Source organism: Podarcis muralis, chromosome 5 (genome assembly GCF_964188315.1).
Source record: "Podarcis muralis chromosome 5, rPodMur119.hap1.1, whole genome shotgun sequence".
Classification (NCBI taxonomy): domain Eukaryota; kingdom Metazoa; phylum Chordata; class Lepidosauria; order Squamata; family Lacertidae; genus Podarcis; species Podarcis muralis.
Window position 1 is genome coordinate 56,996,972 of NC_135659.1, and position 20,528 is coordinate 57,017,499.

The window sequence follows — 20,528 nt, forward strand, 5'->3', positions numbered from 1 at the left end:
GTGCCACTACCAAGAAGGCCCTCTGCCTGGTTCCCTATAACTTGGCTTCTCGCAGTGAGGGAACCGCCAGAAGGCCCTCAGTACTGGACCTCAGCGGTGAACGATTGGGGTGGAGACGCTCCTTCAGGTATACTGGGCCAAGGCCGTTAAGGCTTTAAAGGTCAGCACCAAAACTTTGAACTGTGCTCAGAAACGTACTGGGAGCCAATGTAGGTCTTTCAAGACCGGTGTTATGTGGTCTTGGCGGCCACTCCCAGTCACCAGTCTAGCTGCCGCATTCTGGATTAGTTGTAGTTTCCGGGTCACCTTCAAAGGTAGCCCCACATAGAGCGCATTGCAGTAGTCAAAGTGAGAGATAACTAGAGCATGCACCACTCTGGCAAGACAGTCTGCAGGCAGGTAGGGTCTCAGCCTGTGTACCAGATGGAGCTGGTAAACAGCTGCCCTAGACACAGAATTGACCTGCGCCTCTATGGACAGCTGTGAGTCCAAAATGACTCCCAGGCTGCGCACCTGGTCCTTCAGGGGCACAGTTACCCCAGAGAGTATGGAGGCTTGGCCTTCCCTCCCATGCCAGAGGCTCTCTCCCCGAGCCCCATTGGGTGGCACTAGGATCCTCATGGGTGCCTCCTTGGGGACCAAGGAACCAATTTCCTCCCAAGCTGCCTCATTTGTCCAACAGCACTGGGAGTGTACCAGGTGGGAGGCCATGAAGTCAAAATCAGAGGTGAGAAGCAGTATTGCTTCTGAATACCAGTTTCTGCTTGGGTTCTGATTTAGGGTTCCCCCACAAGCATCTGGATGGGAAACAGGATGCTGAACTAGATGGCCCATTGACCTAATCCAGCAGGCTCTTATGAGTGCAGAAGAAGTGTCCATTTTCAAGCCAGAAGGTTGACCCTTCAAGGGCTCTAGTGCTCAGAAAAAGGGAGGGGGTAGAAGTAGAGGTCCCAAAGGCTTTAGTTCACCTCCAACCATTCTTGGGTCAAGTTGCTCTCTTGGTGCTTTCCATGGTACTGTGTCAACTGACCTGCCTTGCTGCCATTTCCCATGAGCTCTAATACTGACCAACCTTAAAGAAGCAGAGTCAGAATCACTAGCTTAGCCTTCAGCAGCCATGAGGAACTTCCAGCAGAGAGGCCTAATGACGCCCTCCAGGCCTTCCCATTAGGCTCACAAGGTTGTATTGAGCACGCCACCTGCTCTATACCTGACATCATATGTGTATGGCTCAGGTAAAGACTTAACTTGGTGAAAAAGGCAGGGCTTACATATGCTGCTGATCAACGGGGTCTGCAAAGTCCTACAGAGGCAAAGGAAAATGCTTGCTAAGTGCTGATGATCAGCTGGTTGTCAGCGCTTGCAAAGCACTGCACCTTTATCCACACAGTTTGACTTCAAACTGTTCGGGCAAAGGAAAATGGATCGGCTGATGTGATTGTGATGTCAAGCAGCTGACAGTGAGGCCACCCATCAAACTTGGTCCACAGAGGGGGAGGTATGGTTCTGGCCCACTGGCCAGATCCAATCCCCCACCCCTGGTCTTCAAAGAAACCCATACTACTTGCCCCACACACATGCACATCAGCCCATCTGTTGCTGTAGTTCCTACCCTATCGTCTGGAATAAGTACTGGAATATGGTGCAGGAAATAAGATATAATATACTGAGAAATGATGAGGTGATAAGGTGAAGGCCACATAAGCACTTCTTATGGGCCTGACATCTCACGTTGCATCAACCAATCACACTTTATTCCTATTTGTTTGGCAATAGAGTCTGTACCATGACTACTTAGCAGGTAGCTGCCTCTGTTCTGAATGAAAAACGTGTCAAGCTATGGCAATCATTCAGCTATTAGGAACTGAGAGAAGATGTGATTTCACACTTTGGGTGTATAATCCGCAGCCCCATTATCCAATCATCTGCAATATCTGGTGTCAGGATGATATATATTAATATGGTTTCATATACTATCTATTAACGGGTTGGAAAGCAGATAAGTTGAGAGCATTAGTCTGTACAAGACAACCACGCAGAGGCTTCTGAACATATCTTAACATTACAACGGAAGTGAAAGATGGTTGAGATTTATCATCAGGTCATATTTTATGAAAGAAAGAGTCGTCATTCACCATTAGCAACTAATTCAACTGGATGAAAGAGTGTTCCCATTGGCTGTTGGATTATTTATGTGGCTCAGTTCCACTCCTGCCACATATTCACTGTGCAACCTGGGACAAGTTCCCTAAAATGCTCTTTGCAACAATGTAGCAGAAATTGGGCACTCCCTCTCAGTTTGAATCGTGTTAATTATCCATTTAGCATTTAATCATAGTAGCCAACATAAAGTAAGTGCTCATGCCCCTCAGAATGCCAACCCTTCTTCAAAGGGGGAGCATTTTTTTACACACCCCAACTCACCCCTCATTTCCCAATCATCTTGTTATAAGGCTAGACAGATATTCCTCCCTCCCCATCACCCACCTTTCTTATCCATCTTACCTGTTCAGACTAAGTTAGGAGAGGGCAGCATTAATCTCTCAGTCACAGCACATACAACATACTGCTTATTCTTGCTGAGCACCACATCAGCATAGTAAGTTACAACTCAGCCTCTGTAAGACAATCCACTGAACGGCAGGACTCTCTTAATGTCACACTCAACTTGCTCTTTCCTATCAAATGCACAGCTGCTTGCCATAGATTGCTCGCATATCCTGTGCTCATTCCAGACATATTGTCAGGAGCACAAATAACAACAATGTATCCCAACAAGCTGAACTTACCTATATTGGAATGCAGTCAAAACTGCAGATAAAAATTAAAATGCTGATAGATTTTCATGCAGATTTTTTTAAAAAAAAAAAATTCAGATGGCTGCAAAATGTGGAAAATTGAACTCAAGACTGGAAAAATGAAATTGACAGATCCTCCTCTCCCTACTTGAGACAGGGCTTTTCCTGCTGCAGCCCCCCAGCTGTGAACTCCCTCTGGAGAGAGGTCAGACTGCTCCATCTTTACCTAACTTTAGGTGCACTGTAAACATTATTTTTTTCTGCCTGGCTTTTGCTGGATTCTAAACTTCATCCTTTATATTTGCTTTTTTCTGTTTTAATTAATGCTTTCATATGTGTGGTTGTTTCCATATTTCTTGTTTTATATTAGCTATAACCCTGGGGGCAGGAAGGCAATTAATAATAATAACAGCACCAGCACTGCATCCATTTGGCAGCTTCCTCACAGACACACATGCACCTGATTTTAGGGCACAGGAACAAATAGCAAGGTGCTTTGTTTTGCTGACACTTTACCAGCACTAGCTCCATTCTACACTACTAATACAGTATCTGGTCATAGTGCCATCAGGTCAGGACTTTGGGGCAAATATCCAGAGCCCCACTCAGCAAAATGAATTGGTGAGCCTCCAAATGCAGCAGGGCTGGCTTCTCACATTTGGAAGGAAGTGTGAAGTAATACACATTATCATCTAAAGAAGCGGAGCCAGAAGACCATTAAGTCCAGAGTCTAAAATTACTTAGCCGCACCACTGTATATAGTCCCCACACTATGGCGAGCTCTGTTCTGCTGATATGCTGAGAATTTCACATACTCACACTTTTCCCCTGCAAGGAAGAAGAAGAAGAAGAAGAGTTTGAATTTGATATCCCACTTTATCACTACCCAAAGGAGTCTCAAAGCGGCTACCATTCTCCTTTCCCTTCCTCCCCCACAACAAACACTCTGTGAGGTGAGTGGGGCCGAGAGACTTCAGAGAATTGTGACTAGCCCAAGGTCACCCAGCAGCTGCATGTGGAGGAGCGGAGATGCGAACCCGGTTCACCAGATTACGAGTCTACCTCTCTTAACCCCTACACCACACTGGCTCTCGGTGTTTCTGCTGCCACTGCTCCTGTGTCAGAAATGTTCCGGTGGGGGTAGGAGGCAGGGACATTTTCTTTTCCTCCTTTTAGAAGGGTACTTATATGCTGGTATGCAAAGAACGTATTGAATTTTAATTTAAACATTATTATTTAAATTTTAAAATATTATCAACTAGAGTCAGAGGCGCCAGGTTGTCCCCAAGATTGGGGTGGTGATGCGTTTCATGCGCATGTGATGTCATGTGAGTGACACACAAGTGGCATCACATCATCCAGAGAAGGTTGAGCGCTTTGCTGGAGCTGGCTGGCTGCCCTATGTGTGGTGCGTGTGACATTGCATGTGTGTGATGCACAACAGTCCCCTTTCCAACAAAGATTAAGGGGGCTGGGGACACGTCAGCCACCTAGAGTTGGCACACCTGGCTATAGATAACTTCACCCATTCCCCATAAGCTTTGTTCTAGAGCCCATGGCAATATTCCCAGCTCCCAAGAGACTTGGGTTGTAAATCACTTTGGGTTGCCCTGGGCAAGATAAAGCAACTAACAAAATTCAATAAATCATCATAATAAATAGAGTACAGTCCATACATAGCTTGAAGATGTCGGACATGCTGCATCTCCGAACCCCTAAAACTCATTCCAAAAAAACATACTATCTGGAAGCGTTCTCTTACTCTCCCTCCTCTGGAGTACTTTTTGCAAGGTGGGCCCAACATAGGCAGGTCTAACACTGGCATCCATAACACTGGCATAATCTACCTTGTTATTTGGAAAGGTTTTATATGTACTTGCTCCCTCTCCCACAAAGGGTCACCGATTGTACAAAGTATCCCCATCTGCCAAACAATTCGGAGAACACAATGAAAAGGGATGTTTCATTCAACAGTGGCTGTGACCTTCAAAGAATTTATGCAATAGTAAGAGTTGAATCGATGAAAACTCCACTGCCCACCAGAACTCTTTCAAATGCTTTAAACAACCCACTGTGAAAGAGTCATCTGGATTTTTCCTATTTTGCAGCCCTTTGTACTTTCAGTCTTGTAAGTATCCATTCAGAGCAGAACTATTTGAAATGGCTGGTAGCACTTCCAAAAAGAATGCACGACAACAAAAGATATAGCAAGGCAGCTCCATGTCTTATACTAGTTTGCATGTGGATGCAAGAACTTTGCAACTATGTATGCATACAGCAAGCAAAAGGAGTATTCAATTAGCACACACTTTACTCCCTCTAATATCCTGTCTCTCACTGGATGAAGAGCACAAACTCAGATTGTGGTTTCTGCCAAAAACTTTAATGCTCATATCAGTACACTACATAGTCAATGCAACAGCTAAAGGCAGAGCAGGTGGTATGTCTGGCTAAGCAAGCTAAGGCATTGATCCAGCGAGTGACATACTCCCTTGGTTCCTGCTTTAAAGGATGGGGCAAGCACAGCTTTAGCAAGGGAAGAAAGAGACAGCTTTGGACTGGGTGGGGTCTGAGAGTGGGTGGGGTCTGTTTGCTGGTGTCACAGAGTGTGCCAGCCACTCCTCACACAGTCCAAAGTTGGCATTACCTCTTTATTATCAAAAACAGACTTGGAAGATTTTCATCTCCACAGACTTGGCTGGGTGTCAGGCCTAATGTCAGTTCATGACATCCAGAAACATCTGGAGGGCCAAATGATCCTCACACCTGATGTATATAAACATATGAAGTAGACCACATGGAGAGGCAATTTTTTACAGATCTCTCTCCTGCAGCCAGCAGGAACCTCAGGAAATGCCACTCTGATTCCTCTTCCACACTAGGAGTGATGGCATCATCTGGTGGGGCAGTATTAGCCAGGATTATAAGATTGGAGGTTTGGAGGACAGATACTGAAGATTTACCTCACTATTTACAGGTTTGCCCAATCTACAATAATATAAGAGCAGCCTAGTTCAAACATTTAAATATCCCAGTTGGGAAATCAATTGGATATTTGATTAACTTTTTATTAGAGGCAGGTCCCCCTATACCTCTGAAAAGTGGCCTGTTTTGCCTTTAGAGTGGCAATTTTAAGGGGAAAGGTTTGTGGGGATTATAAATTAAATTCTTCAGGAAGCAAACTCTTATCTGACAAAATGCATGGTTTTAACCATCACTTTAACTGTGTACAGTGGCGTAGCGTGGGTTGTCAGCACCCGGGGCAAGGCAAGTAATTTGCGCCCCCTAACCCGTGGATTTGTGCCCCCTAACCCGTGGATTTGCCCTAACCCCAGATGTTGCGCCCGGTGCGGCCGGCCCCCCCTGCACCCCCCACGCTACGCCACTGACTGTGTATAGCATTTTATTCTGTGTTATGTATTTTGATTTTTTTTTAATGGCTTCACCGACACAAATTAATAATATTTGTATTCCTAACATATGGATCCATACAGTGGCATGGCTATGAATTCTCTGTCTCCCTGGGGGCATGACTATGGAGGGTTCCTCCACTTCAGAATTTACCACTGCATTACAGCTGTTGTTTCCACCACTATGGAACTGTGAGACACAATTTACAAGGACATTAATCCACAGCACATGTATGGGGTAAGTTTCCATCCAAAGGATTTTATCTTGATGGATTTGCCTTCGAACTTCTCTGACACCTGGCAAAATGGCTCACTCTGTCTAAGATACTATGGAGACTTGCTGTGCTAAAAATGCTTCTGCTTCCTGCATTTTACATCACCTCCCATGGCATCCTTGAGAATACACCTATGTGTGTGTGTGAATACAGCCCACTAGCCAGACACCAGACTCTAGCCTGCTTTGGTTAGCAGGTAAATCAGAGCCCAGGGTGGTATGTCTGCAAAAATAAAAAATAAAAAAATTAAGCAGCACTGTGAACAATGCAATAAAATGCCTATTAAAGAAGGAACATCAAACTTCCCTCAAACAGTCTCGCACATCACTGCAATGCCGCAAGAGGATAGGTTTGAAGGTGAGGTGTGTGCTTCTTGAACTCTCAGCTTAGAGTCTAACAAATCCATGCACTTTGGAACCTCACAGCAAGAATCAACGCAGATCTATGAGCACTTCCCACTTACAACATAAACTGCCTAACTTTTCAGCTGAAGGAAAGTTTGGGAGTAAGCTTTTACTGGATCCATGGAATAGAACTAGGTAATTCTGAAAGCATGATCAGCAGGAGACATTGGCTATTTGCAGCTAGGAAGGGGCTTACATGCTCTACAGGGGTCCATTTAGGGAAGGTAAGAAGGACATTTTTCTCATCACCGCAAGTTTTTCATACTCCATTCAATTAAGAGTGTGTGTGTTTGTGTGTGTGTGTGTGTGTGTGTGTGTGTGTGTATACATGGTTCTCTTCTTCTCATTTAACTCCCACAGCAATCCTGTGACGTAGGTTAGTCTGAGAGGCAATTAATGGCCAAGGTCATCCAGTGAGCTTCATGGCCAAGTGGGGATTTGAACCCTGGTCTCCCTGGTCCTAGTCCAACACTCTAACCACTAAGTTATGTTGGCTCAGTGCCAGAGAAAATAGATTGCAACACAGCAAAATCCAGTTGCTTCTCAAACCAGGAAAGGTATCCGCCCTCCCAAAAAGACTCTGCAAACACCCTGGATGTGTTCTGTACAGGTGACTAATAGCATGGTGAAAGACTGGGAAATGTATGTTCTGACATTTCACAGGCTCTTGGCTTCAGTAGACTTACACACATAAAGATTTCATGCAAATAATAAAGTAAACTCATGCCTACGAAAGCTCAGGACGCAATACATATGTCAAAAGGTATCAAATGATTATTTGTTTGTTTACTTCTCTTACTTCTAGAGAGAGGAAGTCTGCAGTCTTCTGCACATTTACCTGGCAGTAAATCCCATTGACATCAATCAGACATCCTTCTGAGTGCATATGCTTGGAATTACTCTGTTAGTAACAAATGATGCTTGCACCCTGTATCTTGTTTTCATATGCAAATAGAGGCAGTAAATAGAAATGCAAATATTTTAATATTTCTTTGTCTGACATCTTCAGAATACATAAAGAACAATATTAATTAAAATGATACCCTTGAAACAACCATTCAACGAGGGAGTTCTAATCCACAGCATAGGAACTCACCAAGGTCCTCAGCACTGGAAGCTGGCGGAAGAGAAAAGTCTTTGCCAGTTTTCCTGAATGGTCCTTAGAGCCACTGTAGCCACAGTAATGTTACTCATTACAAAAGTTCATCCCCTTTGGGGATGGAAAGTGGCCTGCTTCTGGCATTTGCAGCCACGGGAAAGTATTTGTGTGACTTGCTGAATGCACCTGAGCATTTGCCCAAATGTATAAAATGTTGCTACTGAGAATGAAACATCTGGCCATGTTTCATGCAAGTATTGCCTAGTTCAGCTGAACCACAAAGACATCTACGTGGAATTGTACTCCTAAGCAACCAGTTCAGCAGTCTGTAGGTGTGGAAAGATCTAGCCTTGTCACAGGAAACCTCTGGCAACCTACAATTCAGAGTAAAAAGAGAAAAATAATTCTATTCAAAGAAAGAATGTATTCCACATCCCGAGGGTTACTAAAGTTGCAGGTAGCTATGTCACTCCACCAGAAAGAGTCAAGAGCAACAGTGGACCTTATTAGGACCAACCTCTCCCTGGGGCTGAGAGGTGCCATCCCTTCAACACACACCAGATTTGCTGTCAAATGTGAGCACTTCCTGGATAAGGTGCCTGGCTGCTCTCCCCCTCTCTCACACCACCCTGGCCGTTCTGCTCTCCTCCCACATGGAGTCCAGAACCATTCTGGGGGGAGGCAGATGGTGGGTAGCTTCAGCCTTGGCTGGCACAGTGATTCACAGCACATTTCCCCATGCTGCTGCAGATGCCTCCTCACCCGCATCATCCAGTGAAGTGGCACTACTCTGATCTTCTACTCTGGAGCCCATACCTAAGAGTGCCACTGGTACATACAAACACAATTCCAGTGCCAAACTGGGAAAGAGCTCAAGAGCAGCTGCCTTAAGGAATTAGACAGAATGACAACTCCAACACAGAAGGAGAACGTGACAGGAAATCAGCTGACCACTGTCCACTGACCAAATCAATAAAGGTAAAAGGTAAAGGGACCCCTGACCATTAGGTCCAGTCGTGGCCAACTCTGGGGTTGCGGCGCTCATCTCGCTTTATTGGCCGAGGGAGCCAGCTTACAGCTTCCGGGTCATGTGGCCAGCATGACTAAGCTGCTTCTGGTGAACCAGAGCAGCACACAAAAACACCGTTTACCTTCCCACCGGAGCGGTACCTATTTATCTACTTGCACTTTGATGTGCTTTCGAACTGCTAGGTTGGCAGGAGCTGGGACCAAACAACGGGAGCTCACCCTGTCACGGGGATCTGAACCGCCGACCTTCTGATCGGCAAGTCCTAGGCTCTGTGGTTTAACCCACAGCGCCACCCCCGTGCCTGACCAAATTAACAAGTAGTATTAAAACCTTTAAATGAAGGGCTGAGAGGTCAGGCACTGAACCCATCGTATCCATTACACAATCCACACCCAAACTCCACACAGACATTTGTGTAACAGGGGTTCATGACTATTAACCTAAAACAAGGGTAGGGAACATCAGGCTTCAGGGCTGAATGTGACCCTCCAGGGCTCTCGAGCTGGCCCTTGGGACTTTCTCCAGATCATACCACATACCCCCCTCCCTGGCCTTGCCTCACACCCTCCTCTAGTGCATGGCTGGAATGTGGATGGAAGCAGGGAGGGTTTTCTGATAGTATATGGAGAAGGTAAAGGCAAAGGGACCCCTGACCATTAGGTCCAGTCGTGACCAACTCTGGGGTTGCAGCGTTCATCTTGCTTTACTGGCCGAGGGAGCCGGTGTACAGCTTCCAGGTCATGTGGCCAGCATGACTAAGCCATTTCTGGTGAACCAGAGCAGCGCACAGAAATGCCATTTACCTTCCCGCTGGAGTGGTACCTATTTATCTACTTGCACTTGATGTGCTTTCGAACTGCTAGGTTGGCAGGAGCAGGGACCCAGCAACGGGAGCTCACCCCGTTGCAGGGATTCGAACCACCAACCTTCTGATCAGCAAGTCCTAGGCTCTGTGGTTTAACCCACAGTTCCACCCGCACCCCATGTGGAGAAAGCATATTGCATAAAGGCAAAATTTTACATTCACTGCTGTGCCCACTTTTGCCTCTGGTTAAAGGGCAGCCTCCAGTGGCATGCAGGCCTCAGAAGGTTGATCAGAAAGGCATTTGACCCTCAGGTTGAAAAGTGTTTCCCACTCCTGATATGAAATTTGCCAAATGCCACTTGCTCCCATTAGACCCATAGATACTGGTATTACAGTACAGAAACCACTGGTTTACATTGGAATTTAAAACACATCAGCAATGTCAGGTGTGCTGCCTTACACAGCGAGTCTGCCACATGAGTAGTAATTCCATGAACACAATTATTTTCTCTTAAGAGGAACACACCCCCTCTCATGATACACTTTGCAATTCCACCCAGCACTATTTTTTTAAACAAAATTGTAGTGGGGTGGATATGTTGCTGTCAATGTGACTGAGAATTTTTGGAATGAGAGGTATGGGATAATTCTTCTGGGTAGCCTAGTGCTGGATATTCTGAGGTAAATTAGGCCAGGGAGATGTCCGTCACATGCCCCTAGTGCCAACTGCATCCCCCCAGGGTTAGAAATTACCACGTGCATTAGAAGAAGGTCTTTCCCCTCATGCTGGTTTATAAACGCTTTCACGGAGCAAGTCTCTCATTCTCCACACCCCCTCACCCTCCCACAGCAGCTTCTGGGATACACGCAGCATGAATATTCTTCTCAGCTGTAAAATGAACCATATAATTCCCTCCACCCTTCTCCACGCTGAAGAACGCCCTCCCCACAATATCTCATGGCATCGGCTCACCAGCTTTCCCTCACACAAGTGGCAGATGCAGAAGGGGGGGAGGGGAGAAACCCTGCTCAAAATATCATGGTTGGAAGGGAGAGGAAGGGTCAGCCTCCCCAAGGGAGACAGGGAGCTCTTTAAACACCCACAGAGACGCAGAAAGAGATTCTGTTCTCCTCCCTTTTCCCCGCCAGGGAGCAAGAACTTAGCCTGTATAATTATTGTAAAAACTACTTTAATGTTTTTTCCACTTAACAGTCGCTGGTGGTGATTTTAGCAGCTGCGGCGGGAAGGAGAAAAAGGATTGAATTGCAAATGATCCTGTGCAGTGAAAGGAGGAGGTGGAAAAGGAGAAGAGGAAGCTCACACTCGCTTACCTTGAAGAGGCGCAATATGTTGGCCACCATGATGGAGACGGAGCTGCCGGACGCGCCAATCACCCCAACCACACGCTCTGGCTTGGTGATGATAGGTGGCCCACCATTGACACAGCGCACCTCTGTGCTGTCCTTCTCAATCAAGGCCTGGACAAAGGTGAGGGACTGTTCCAAGGCATGGGTATCTCGAGAGCAGGTGTCAAGGATGCGAGCACCCAAGGTGATATTGGGGAGTAAGTCAGGATCGTTGTTGATGCGATCCAGAGCAAAAAGCATGGCCTCTAGGCGGTGAATCCCCTTCTCTTTCTTCAGCTCACCACATGCCTTGCCCTCGGAGCCCCTCCCATGGACAGGGAAGAGGCCTCCAAGGGTGATATCCCCATCAAGACGGATAGAGTTCATGTGGGGATGTCCTTGACCTTTCGGTTTAGCTGAGCTGACTGGATGATACCACCAGTCACAGCAGACACTCAGGAAAAGACAGAAGGAGAGTTGCTCCATGCACAAAGATCCCCAGTTCTTCCCAATCATTGCCAAAGACCCCTTGAAACTCAACCCTTCCAACCTAAAGACCCATGGAGATCAGGGACTCTTGTCATCAAAAACTACTTAGCTTTGCTGGCTTGCAGACTGGTTCCACATTGAACTCTGGAGAGGGGAGAGGAATAACCTTCAAAGGGCCAATACTGAAAGGGGAAATTGATCAGTGGTCTTCTGGAGGGGACAAACCATGGTTCTCTTCCCTGTCGCTTTTCTGTCAAGATTTCCAGTCTACTCCAGTATCCATTCCAAGGCAGGTGGTGAAGAAAGTGCAGAGTTTTGAGGCGTTTACAAGGTCCCCTTTTCGGTCCTCTGGAGGATTGCAGCCAAGCAACGAAAGAAGGGCTTCAAGCTTGGCATAACTTCACATGGAGATGTATATCCCTTTTGTTCCTTTCTCCACAATCCTTGAAAGGGAAAGAGAGAAACAGAAAGAAAATCAAATGGAAGCATAAAAAAGGACATTAGCTATTCAGATCTTTTTATCAGGGAGCTTGACAGAATGGTGTGAGTTATTGTACAAAAAGCTTCAGGATTCACTTGATCAGTTTCATCACTCTTATTTCATTATGCTTTGAGAGAGACCATGTTTGTACAAAAGCAACACAGAGAGGGAGGGGGGGGGAGAAACATTGTTTTTGAAGATGCCTAACCTCTGTATCTCATTCACAGATTTGAAGCAGGTTTGCACTACTGACAACTTGCTGGGCTACATAGAACACCCAAATCCATGAAAGCCAACCTTTGTTTTCCCCTTTGGCAGGAAAGGATGAATAAATTCATTTTACCTTGTAAGTGCTTATTAACAACCATATTTAAAAAAAAAAAAAAAAACCAAGGGGAAAGGGGAAACATTTGCCTGCTTTGTTGATTTCAAAAAGCTGCTCATTCCATCTGGCAACCAGAACTGAACAGCAAGATTAGCACACAGCAGAAGTACAGGAAAAATATACAAACTCATTGAATCAATACACCCATCTAATAGATGCAGGATAAGTACCCCAGAGAAAATGGGTAGAGTACAATTTTGTATTGGGCTGATTTGGCATAGAGCAGATTATGTAGTGCTCATCATCAGGGCAGCTGAATTCCACTGCCAAAGAGTGAGAGATGTAAGAAAGAAATGCAGTCTTTCATTGGCTATGGGGCTCAGCTGCTGTGAACTTATTTGGAGGGTTGAGAGTGGCTACTTATATTGAAATAAAGGCAAGTCAGAGAGACTCCTTTCCTTTCATCACATGCCAAAACATTAATGAATGTCATGGTCCCCGTTATCCAGCTGCTAGATAAAAAAGTGTCTTTTCCCATATTGACTCTCCTGTCTCCTTAAGTCAGCAAATGAGGCCCTCCTAATGGTCCCTGCATTGGATGAGATACAAAACCTGGAACCTGAGGAAGGGCTTTTCCAGTGGTATATGGAACTCCTACCACACTGGGGTTTATCTTGCCAGCTCTCTCCATTATTTTACATAGGTAAAGACCCAACTCTTGTCCCAATATTCAGGAAAGCGGTAGAATTGTTCTGATGAATTTGGTGAGTTTTCCCATTGCACTTTTTTAATGAAGTTGCACTTTATAGCTGTTGTGATTTTAAATATATTTTCTTTTAAGTGTGTACTTGTTTTATCTGTGGCCATAAGATGAGTGCAGCATATAAATATTCATATAAACAATAAGAAGAAGAATACCATTATAGGAGTTGCACCATATACCAAGTCAGATCATTGGTCCATCAAACTTGGTAATTCTCTGCACAAGGGTTGGGCAGAAGGTAGATCTGAATCTACAGTAGATCTCTAAGTAATTTCCAGTAGATCAGCAAGGCTTTTTTGAATTTCTGACAGCAGATAAATTATTTTCCCCTGCTGTAAATAATATTGCTGAAGTGAAGAGAGTTTGGGATGACTAGGAGTGGGGGTTTGTGTGGAAGGGCTGTGTGCTCTATCCAGTTCTGACACTCAAAACAAATCCCCAGGCTAAGAATTATTTAATGGTAAACAAATGTCGTTTGCACCTTGCTCAGTTTTGTGCAAGAAGTGATGGCTCAGGATCTTGGCGGGGGGGGGGGAGGTTAGTAAAATAACGACAACAATGTAGGTTCTGAAAGCCTGAAGTCTAGCCGCTCCTGCTCTGCATTGGCTGGCAGTGGCTCTCCAGGATTTCAAGCCTACCTGAGTCTTTCTCAGTCCTACCTGGAGATGTCAGGGCCAGACCTTGAGATCTTCACATGCAAAGCATGTACTCTTCAGCCCTTTACAGTGCAGAGACATAGGAATACGAGTGTGTGTCTGACAGAAAGGTTTAACAGAGCACTGAGGAAAAAAAGGTGAGCCAATTAAAAACTAAATTATGAATTAAACTCCTGAGGCTCTTTTGGGCCAGTTGAAGTTGGTTTCAAGCTAATGATCAGGATGGAGATTTAGAATTTCATCATATACAAGGAGGCTAAGCTTCATAAATTTCAGGGTTCCAGTCTATCCCGAAGGTGTCACAGTCACACTCCTTTTAACAGAGAAGGAGTAGAGCCGATCATAAAAAAAAAGCTGAGACAGATTGATTTTGCAGTTTGCAGCCTAGACACTAACTTATTCACACATTTATTAAGAGCATCATCCACAGTAAGTTTTGAACCAAGGACCCTCTGGGGGCTAAGCTAGAGCCATGCTTCCTCAGCCACCCCTTCTTGCATGAAAATTTAGGACCCCGAAGCCTCATCAGACCTGTGATGGTATCCCCAAGGTAATTGGGCACTGTCCTTTACTGCTATATAACATCCCCCTCCTGGTAGCAGCAGACTTTGTGCAGTTGCATACTCCTTTGTGCAGCTCAGACTCAACTATTTATATTAGGGAACCTGTGTTTCTCTCCTGCATCCCAATGTTTCTGGAATCCAACTCCCATCAGCCCCAGCCAGCATGGCCAGTGACCAGGGATGATAGAATCTGTAGTCCAGTAGCATCTGGAGGACCATAGGTTAGATACCTCTTTTTTTTTGTCACTCTTGCCTGTTTCTGCCTCACTCCCTGGCCTTGCTAAACCTCTCCCAGTTCCTGGTCTTTCCATTAGGCAAAGTGAAGACATCACCACAGGCATTGAGACCCTCCCTGCCTCCAGTCATTCCCATCCTCCTGAGCCAACACTCAGTGGCCATGATAGACAGCTAACTCAGGCCATACATGTTTGTACAAGCTACTCTGCGTTGTGGCTATTACTGCTATTGTGGCATTAGCAAACAGACACCAGGAGGAGTAAGTAGAAGTACTGGAGACCAAAGGCCCTCTTAGCTAGTGTGCTGTCTTGTGATAAAATGAAGGATGCTGTCTTGTCACCAGTGATGAAGTGAGAGCCAACAGCTCTCACTGGCTTCTGTGTATGGAATGGTGCAGGGGAGGGAGCGCCATCTTATCCATAGCCTCAGGCAGCAAAATATATTGGGCTGGCCCCGGCCCTACTGTTTACTTCTCTCCACCCCACCCTTCCTGCTCTGCCAGTGGATATCCTGCCTGACCTTGGGCAAGCCATTATGCTGCTATTTTCTCTGCCTGGTAGAATGTGATAATAGCAGTTCCTTACCTCTGCAAAATAAATAAAACAAACAAACAGCCCATTTAAGCAACATGGGTCACAAGTGTTCATTCCGCATCCCTGGTATCACTGCATTCATCTTGATAATGTGATGTCCTCCCGGAAAATGCCTTTCTACAAAAATTGCACAACCAATTCTAATGAAAGCTCTGGAAAGCACAGGAAAAGAAACAGGATTGTTGGTCAATGCTGATATCTGTCCATATAAGTAAACTCCCTCAAGGGGAGATTGTTATTAACAGTTGAGTGCAATTCTTAGGCCACAACCTTCTGGCCTTCCTCCTCAAGGGATGAAGCACCACCTGAAGCTGTTTGATTAAAATGTGCAAACACTTCTAACATGACAGCTCTCTCCCAGCAAAGAATAGCTGGGAGTTTAAAGAGAGGAGCTGGTATGCAGAATATATCTGGAATCCCCCGTCTTCCAGGTATTCATCCATACGCTACCTGAAAGTGAGCATCAGGGACTCAGAAAGTCTCGTAGTTAAAACTGATCAAACAGCACAACATTGCATAAGGGGCCGCATGGCAGTGTTGGAAAAAGTCAGAACCTGGAGATTTCCATGCACAGCACTAAGCAATCCCCGGTGATCAGCTTATCGTAGGTCCTTGTGAATCTCAGTCCATGGGGCTTTGAAGGTGCCTTCTGCAAACCCCCTCTCAACCCAGCCATGTCCTTAGTGGCCCCACACCTGATGTCAGGTATGATGTCAGGTGTAGGGTACGTTGGGGAGGCTTGGCTAAAACAGCCCCATAGGCCAAATGGGGAGGCACAGGAGGTCTTGAGAAGCCTGTGATCCATAGGTTTACAACTGCTGCATAAACAGTCATGCAAGTAACATGCAATGTTCTGTTTCTTAGCCCTTCAGTCCCAAAGGTCTGGCAAACAGTGTCTTTTTGCTTGTCCTAAGAGGGATACCACTACAAAGAAGGATCTGCTCCCGTCAATGGCGAATCTTGCCTCTGATAGCAAAGATATCCAGAGCAAGTCCTCACTCAAAGATGCTTGGCAGAAGTCATATAAGAGGAGGTGCTTGATGGGACATCCCTTGAGGCAGGTAGAATTCAGGTCTGCAATAGTGTCATTGCTAAATTCCAGGTCCTAAAGGCTTCTAGGTGCTGATTTGAATATACCTCTGATTGGATTTGGGATGGTCTGAAGCCTGGTTCATAACTGATCCATAAAGGATAGAATTCCCAAAACTGGGATTGGTGGAGTTTGACAGTATCCTAGTTATAATCCACCAAGCACTTGCCTGAGGCTGTACTCATAAGCCGCATATCAGGCGCATATAGAGCTGTGCTCTAGCCCAGGCAAGCCATTTCTCTCCCCTTGCCTAAATGAGAGATAATTGTTTGTTGCTTACCTTCTTCACAAGGGCTGTTGTGTGGATTAATTGCATGCTGTTTGTAACCCACTTTGAAGATGAAAAGCCCTGCATTATATATTCGTATTAGAAAACAAATAACTTTTCAATACTAACCAGTGAAATGTCAAGATTACTTAGCGAAAAGGGGCTGAATGAAAGGATTGCTAATGCAAGTTTTTAGGCTCTGAAAAACACTGTGAGTCCAATCAGTGTCTCTGTACGTCATCTACTGAGCCAACAACAAGCAATGACTCGACTTGCTTGTGAAATCACTTACACAGAGATGCCAGTCCTTTAGCTCACTCCATGATCCTAGCATTCACATAAACTCTGTTTGGCTGCTGCATGTTTTCAATGCCAGCTCAAAATATGATAATATTGAATTGGCTGTGTGAGCTATGCATCTCAAGCCCAAACAGCAATTCTGCAAACCATTCATCACCCTATTTAGGAAGATTATTTTTTTTATCATGCAAAAGTGTGCACTGACTTTGGACACTTCCAGATAACCTGCTGATTGAGCATTCATCCTAGTTTGTTTGCAGGGAGATTAAATGGTGTTGGCTAGTTAATGAGCATTCATCTCAATTTGTTTGCAGGCATAAGCACCAGCTCCTAGAGGCCATGGCAGTTTCAGGCCCCCCAATGTTTTTTGAGAAGGCCAAACCCCCTCAATATTCAGTGTGCATTCAGCAATGCCCCCTGGCTACTCGCGATGTCATGCAGGCAATGTCAAGGCCTTGCACGACGTCATGTGTGCGACATCAGAACATCACGTTGGGCCCCCTCAACCAACTTGAACAGATGGCACCTCTGTTTACAGGAGAGGTCAAGGACGATGTTGCATCAAAACAAGTGTCATCTCATACTTTCCAGTGCATTTCCCCATCCCTTTCCCCATCGCAAAAAGTCATATATTTTGGGGAAGTAGGCTTGTTACACAAGTCCTACCAAATAATTGTGCAGCCTGAATTTGCCAATATGTGATTGAATCCCATACAAAAAATAGCAGCACTCTGAAAGTGTCCTTTGTGGCAAAACTCATGCACCACAAGCATAAGGCTTGTGGGAATTATTTTATCTATCTATCTATCTATCTATCTATCTATCTATCTATCTATATATAGCAAACCCTTCCTCCAAGGAGTCAAGGCAGCATGCATGGTTTTCCCTTCCCATTTTATCCTGTGAGGTACACTGAGCTGAGAAAAAGAGGGGGAGAGTGGCTAAATCAAAGTCATCTAGCGAGCTTTGTGTCTGAGTGGATTTTGAACCTGAGCCACCCCAGTCCTAAAGTGTGACATTTTAACCACTAAGCCACACTTGCCACTACTTACATAAGTGGAGGTACATTTGAGTGTGGTGATAAAAACTAAGAGCCCCAGAATAATCCTAAACCTCTTAGCAGTGTGTATATGAACATATATGAGTGCTAGAACAACATATGGAAAATTCTGAAAATGTGAGCAGGATGTGCAAAGGTGTGTCTCTCTTCCTTCTGCTTTCATACCTGACACAGTCTCATGCTACACATGGACTACACATTTAGGCCCAAAGCATGAACACAAATGGAGCTATTTCCCTTTTGATTTGTTTTCCTTTTAAGGATGTGCCTTGCTTCGTTCCATCTTTGCCCCTTGCTGTGTTTTATCATTTTAAAAAAGCAAGCAAGTGGGCTTTCCTACACAGCAACCTTTCTTCTCCCCTTCTTTGTCCCATCTCTTGTTCCATATGTAGAGTTGAAGAGCTGCTGCTTCTAGGTAGGCCACAGCAACACGGGACATCTCTCCCATTACAGAACTCATAATCACCTCAATGATTATGCCTCAGTGGTGCAGTTGTTAATTTGCAATAACAAACCCATGTTAACATCCTTTGAATCAACACTGGAACTCTTGAATATGCAAACAAGCCCTCAGTAACGGTGCTAGGTGATAGCTGAGGCTTTAATTAAGGGTCAATATGCAGTTAGGTCAGGGATTTATGATGCATGAGCAGCCAGGCCATAGTGTTAAACTGAGGGGAAAACAATTTGTTGAATGATATGGAGATGGTTCACAGAATTCACAATCAATGTAAAAGAAAGAAGTCGGTGCTCACAGAGATGTCCACAGGCCAGGCTAGAACTGTCTTGCATGTTGGGTAATATCAGAACACTGGCAGTACTGAATTTGGGGGGAGAGGCAAATGAGGTATTGGAATGAGGCAGGTTAACTTGAGGTCTATCATTGTTCACATATGCTACAGCAGGGGTGGGGAACCTGTGAAGCTCCAGGTATTGTTGGTCTTCAGCTCTGATCATCCCTGCCCATCAGCCATGCTGGTTTGTCTGGTAGAGTCCAAGAACATCTGGAGGGCCACAAGCTCCCCATCTGTGTACTAAAATCAAAGCTGCCATGAGCACAGGGACCTATTATTGTCAACCAATAGGCAACCAGTACAAAATTAAGGCTGCAGTCCTCAAATCACTTACTCCAAGCTATTCACAACAGAGGCCTCTCTGAAAGTATATCTCCAAAGGTACCAGAGTAGAAGAGAAGCTCTGAAATGAATCAGACCAAAGGGGTCGCTTGAAACAGCCACAGCTATACTGTCAGGACAAGGGAGCGGGAACCGCAGGCAATTAGGCAAAACATCTGCCTAGCCAGAAACTCCCAAGGAGAACTGTCAGCTTGCTACCGCCCAGAGAAAGCCTGCTATGGCTGAAAACCAGGTTCCCTGGGACAGGAACTAAGAAGCAGGGGCCTGTTAGGAGGGAAAATGCATGGGCAGGCTAGATAGCCCCATTGCAGTCACTCAGCACCCAAAAGGAAGGGAAAGAACACAAAGTATTATTAGTATTCCAGGCACAGAAAGGTTAAGAGGAAAGGGGGGGGGGAGGAATCTCAAATTGGAAGGATGTTAGCATTAGCAGTTGGTCCCCTGAAGAGCAGCAATTAAAGAGCCGTTTAGTGCTGAAAAGCAGCTTTCGGAATATGGAAACGTGGGGTTCCACATTCATTACCTTTTGAGTAATTTTTGTTCAGTTTGAAAGGTTTTAAAAAATCCCCCCTCATCTGCATTTTTTGTTTATGACTTAAGGGCTTGTTCCTATTTTACCTCTGCAGCACGAGAGCTGTTGTCCTGTAGATCCTTCCCAGGGATTATATTCCTGACATCTGTGGAAAGGAGAACTAGCCTGGTTTCTGTCCACACAAGTCCATATAATAGGGCCTTAGACTAGCAGCTTCTTGTGAGCCTTCAACTAGCTGCATGGGAAAATACCACTGCATTCAGATTCACATGGAAGGATTAATATTTTTGCATCTCTTTCCCTCGTTGAATGGAAGAGAATGGGTTGGGACAGCCTTAGATAGGACAGATCTCCCCTAACCTATAAAGGCCACCAGGGCAGGTTCACTTTAAAAAAGGAGAAGGCAGCCATCAAATAAATATGCCTGGTGCCTCCCCTCCTTTGGGTCTGGGCTGCCTACTCAGCTGTTGTTGCTGCTGTTAAATTTTCTATACTGCACTCCATCCAAAGATCACAGAGCAGTTTACAATATAGAAACCAAAAATACATAACATAGTAACAGATGAAAACAATACACCCACTTCCACAGATTAAAAGATAATAGTTTAATTAGATGATGATGATAAATGATAGATAGATATGGATAGATAGATGATAGATAGATAGATAGATAGATAGATAGATAGATAGATAGTAGATAGATGATAGATAGATAGATGATAGATAGATAGATAGATAGATAGATATAGATAGATAGATAGATAGTAGATAGATGATAGATAGATAGATAGATAGATAGATAGATAGATAGATAGTAGATAGATGATAGATAGATAGATAGATAGATAGATAGATAGATAGATAGTA

The 20,528-nt window shown here is 44.9% G+C and overlaps 1 protein-coding gene across 1 annotated transcript in view; it reads right to left on the reverse strand.

Annotated features, from left to right (window-relative positions):
* The window catches only part of GRM4 (glutamate metabotropic receptor 4), a 297,558-nt gene that overhangs the window by 230,799 nt on the left and 46,231 nt on the right, over positions 1-20,528 (reverse strand). The window contains exon 2 of the mRNA XM_028734059.2: positions 11,154-12,100. Within this exon, the coding sequence (XP_028589892.1) occupies positions 11,154-11,684 (531 nt within the window). The 5' untranslated portion in view covers positions 11,685-12,100. The remainder of the gene's footprint in view (positions 1-11,153; positions 12,101-20,528) is intronic.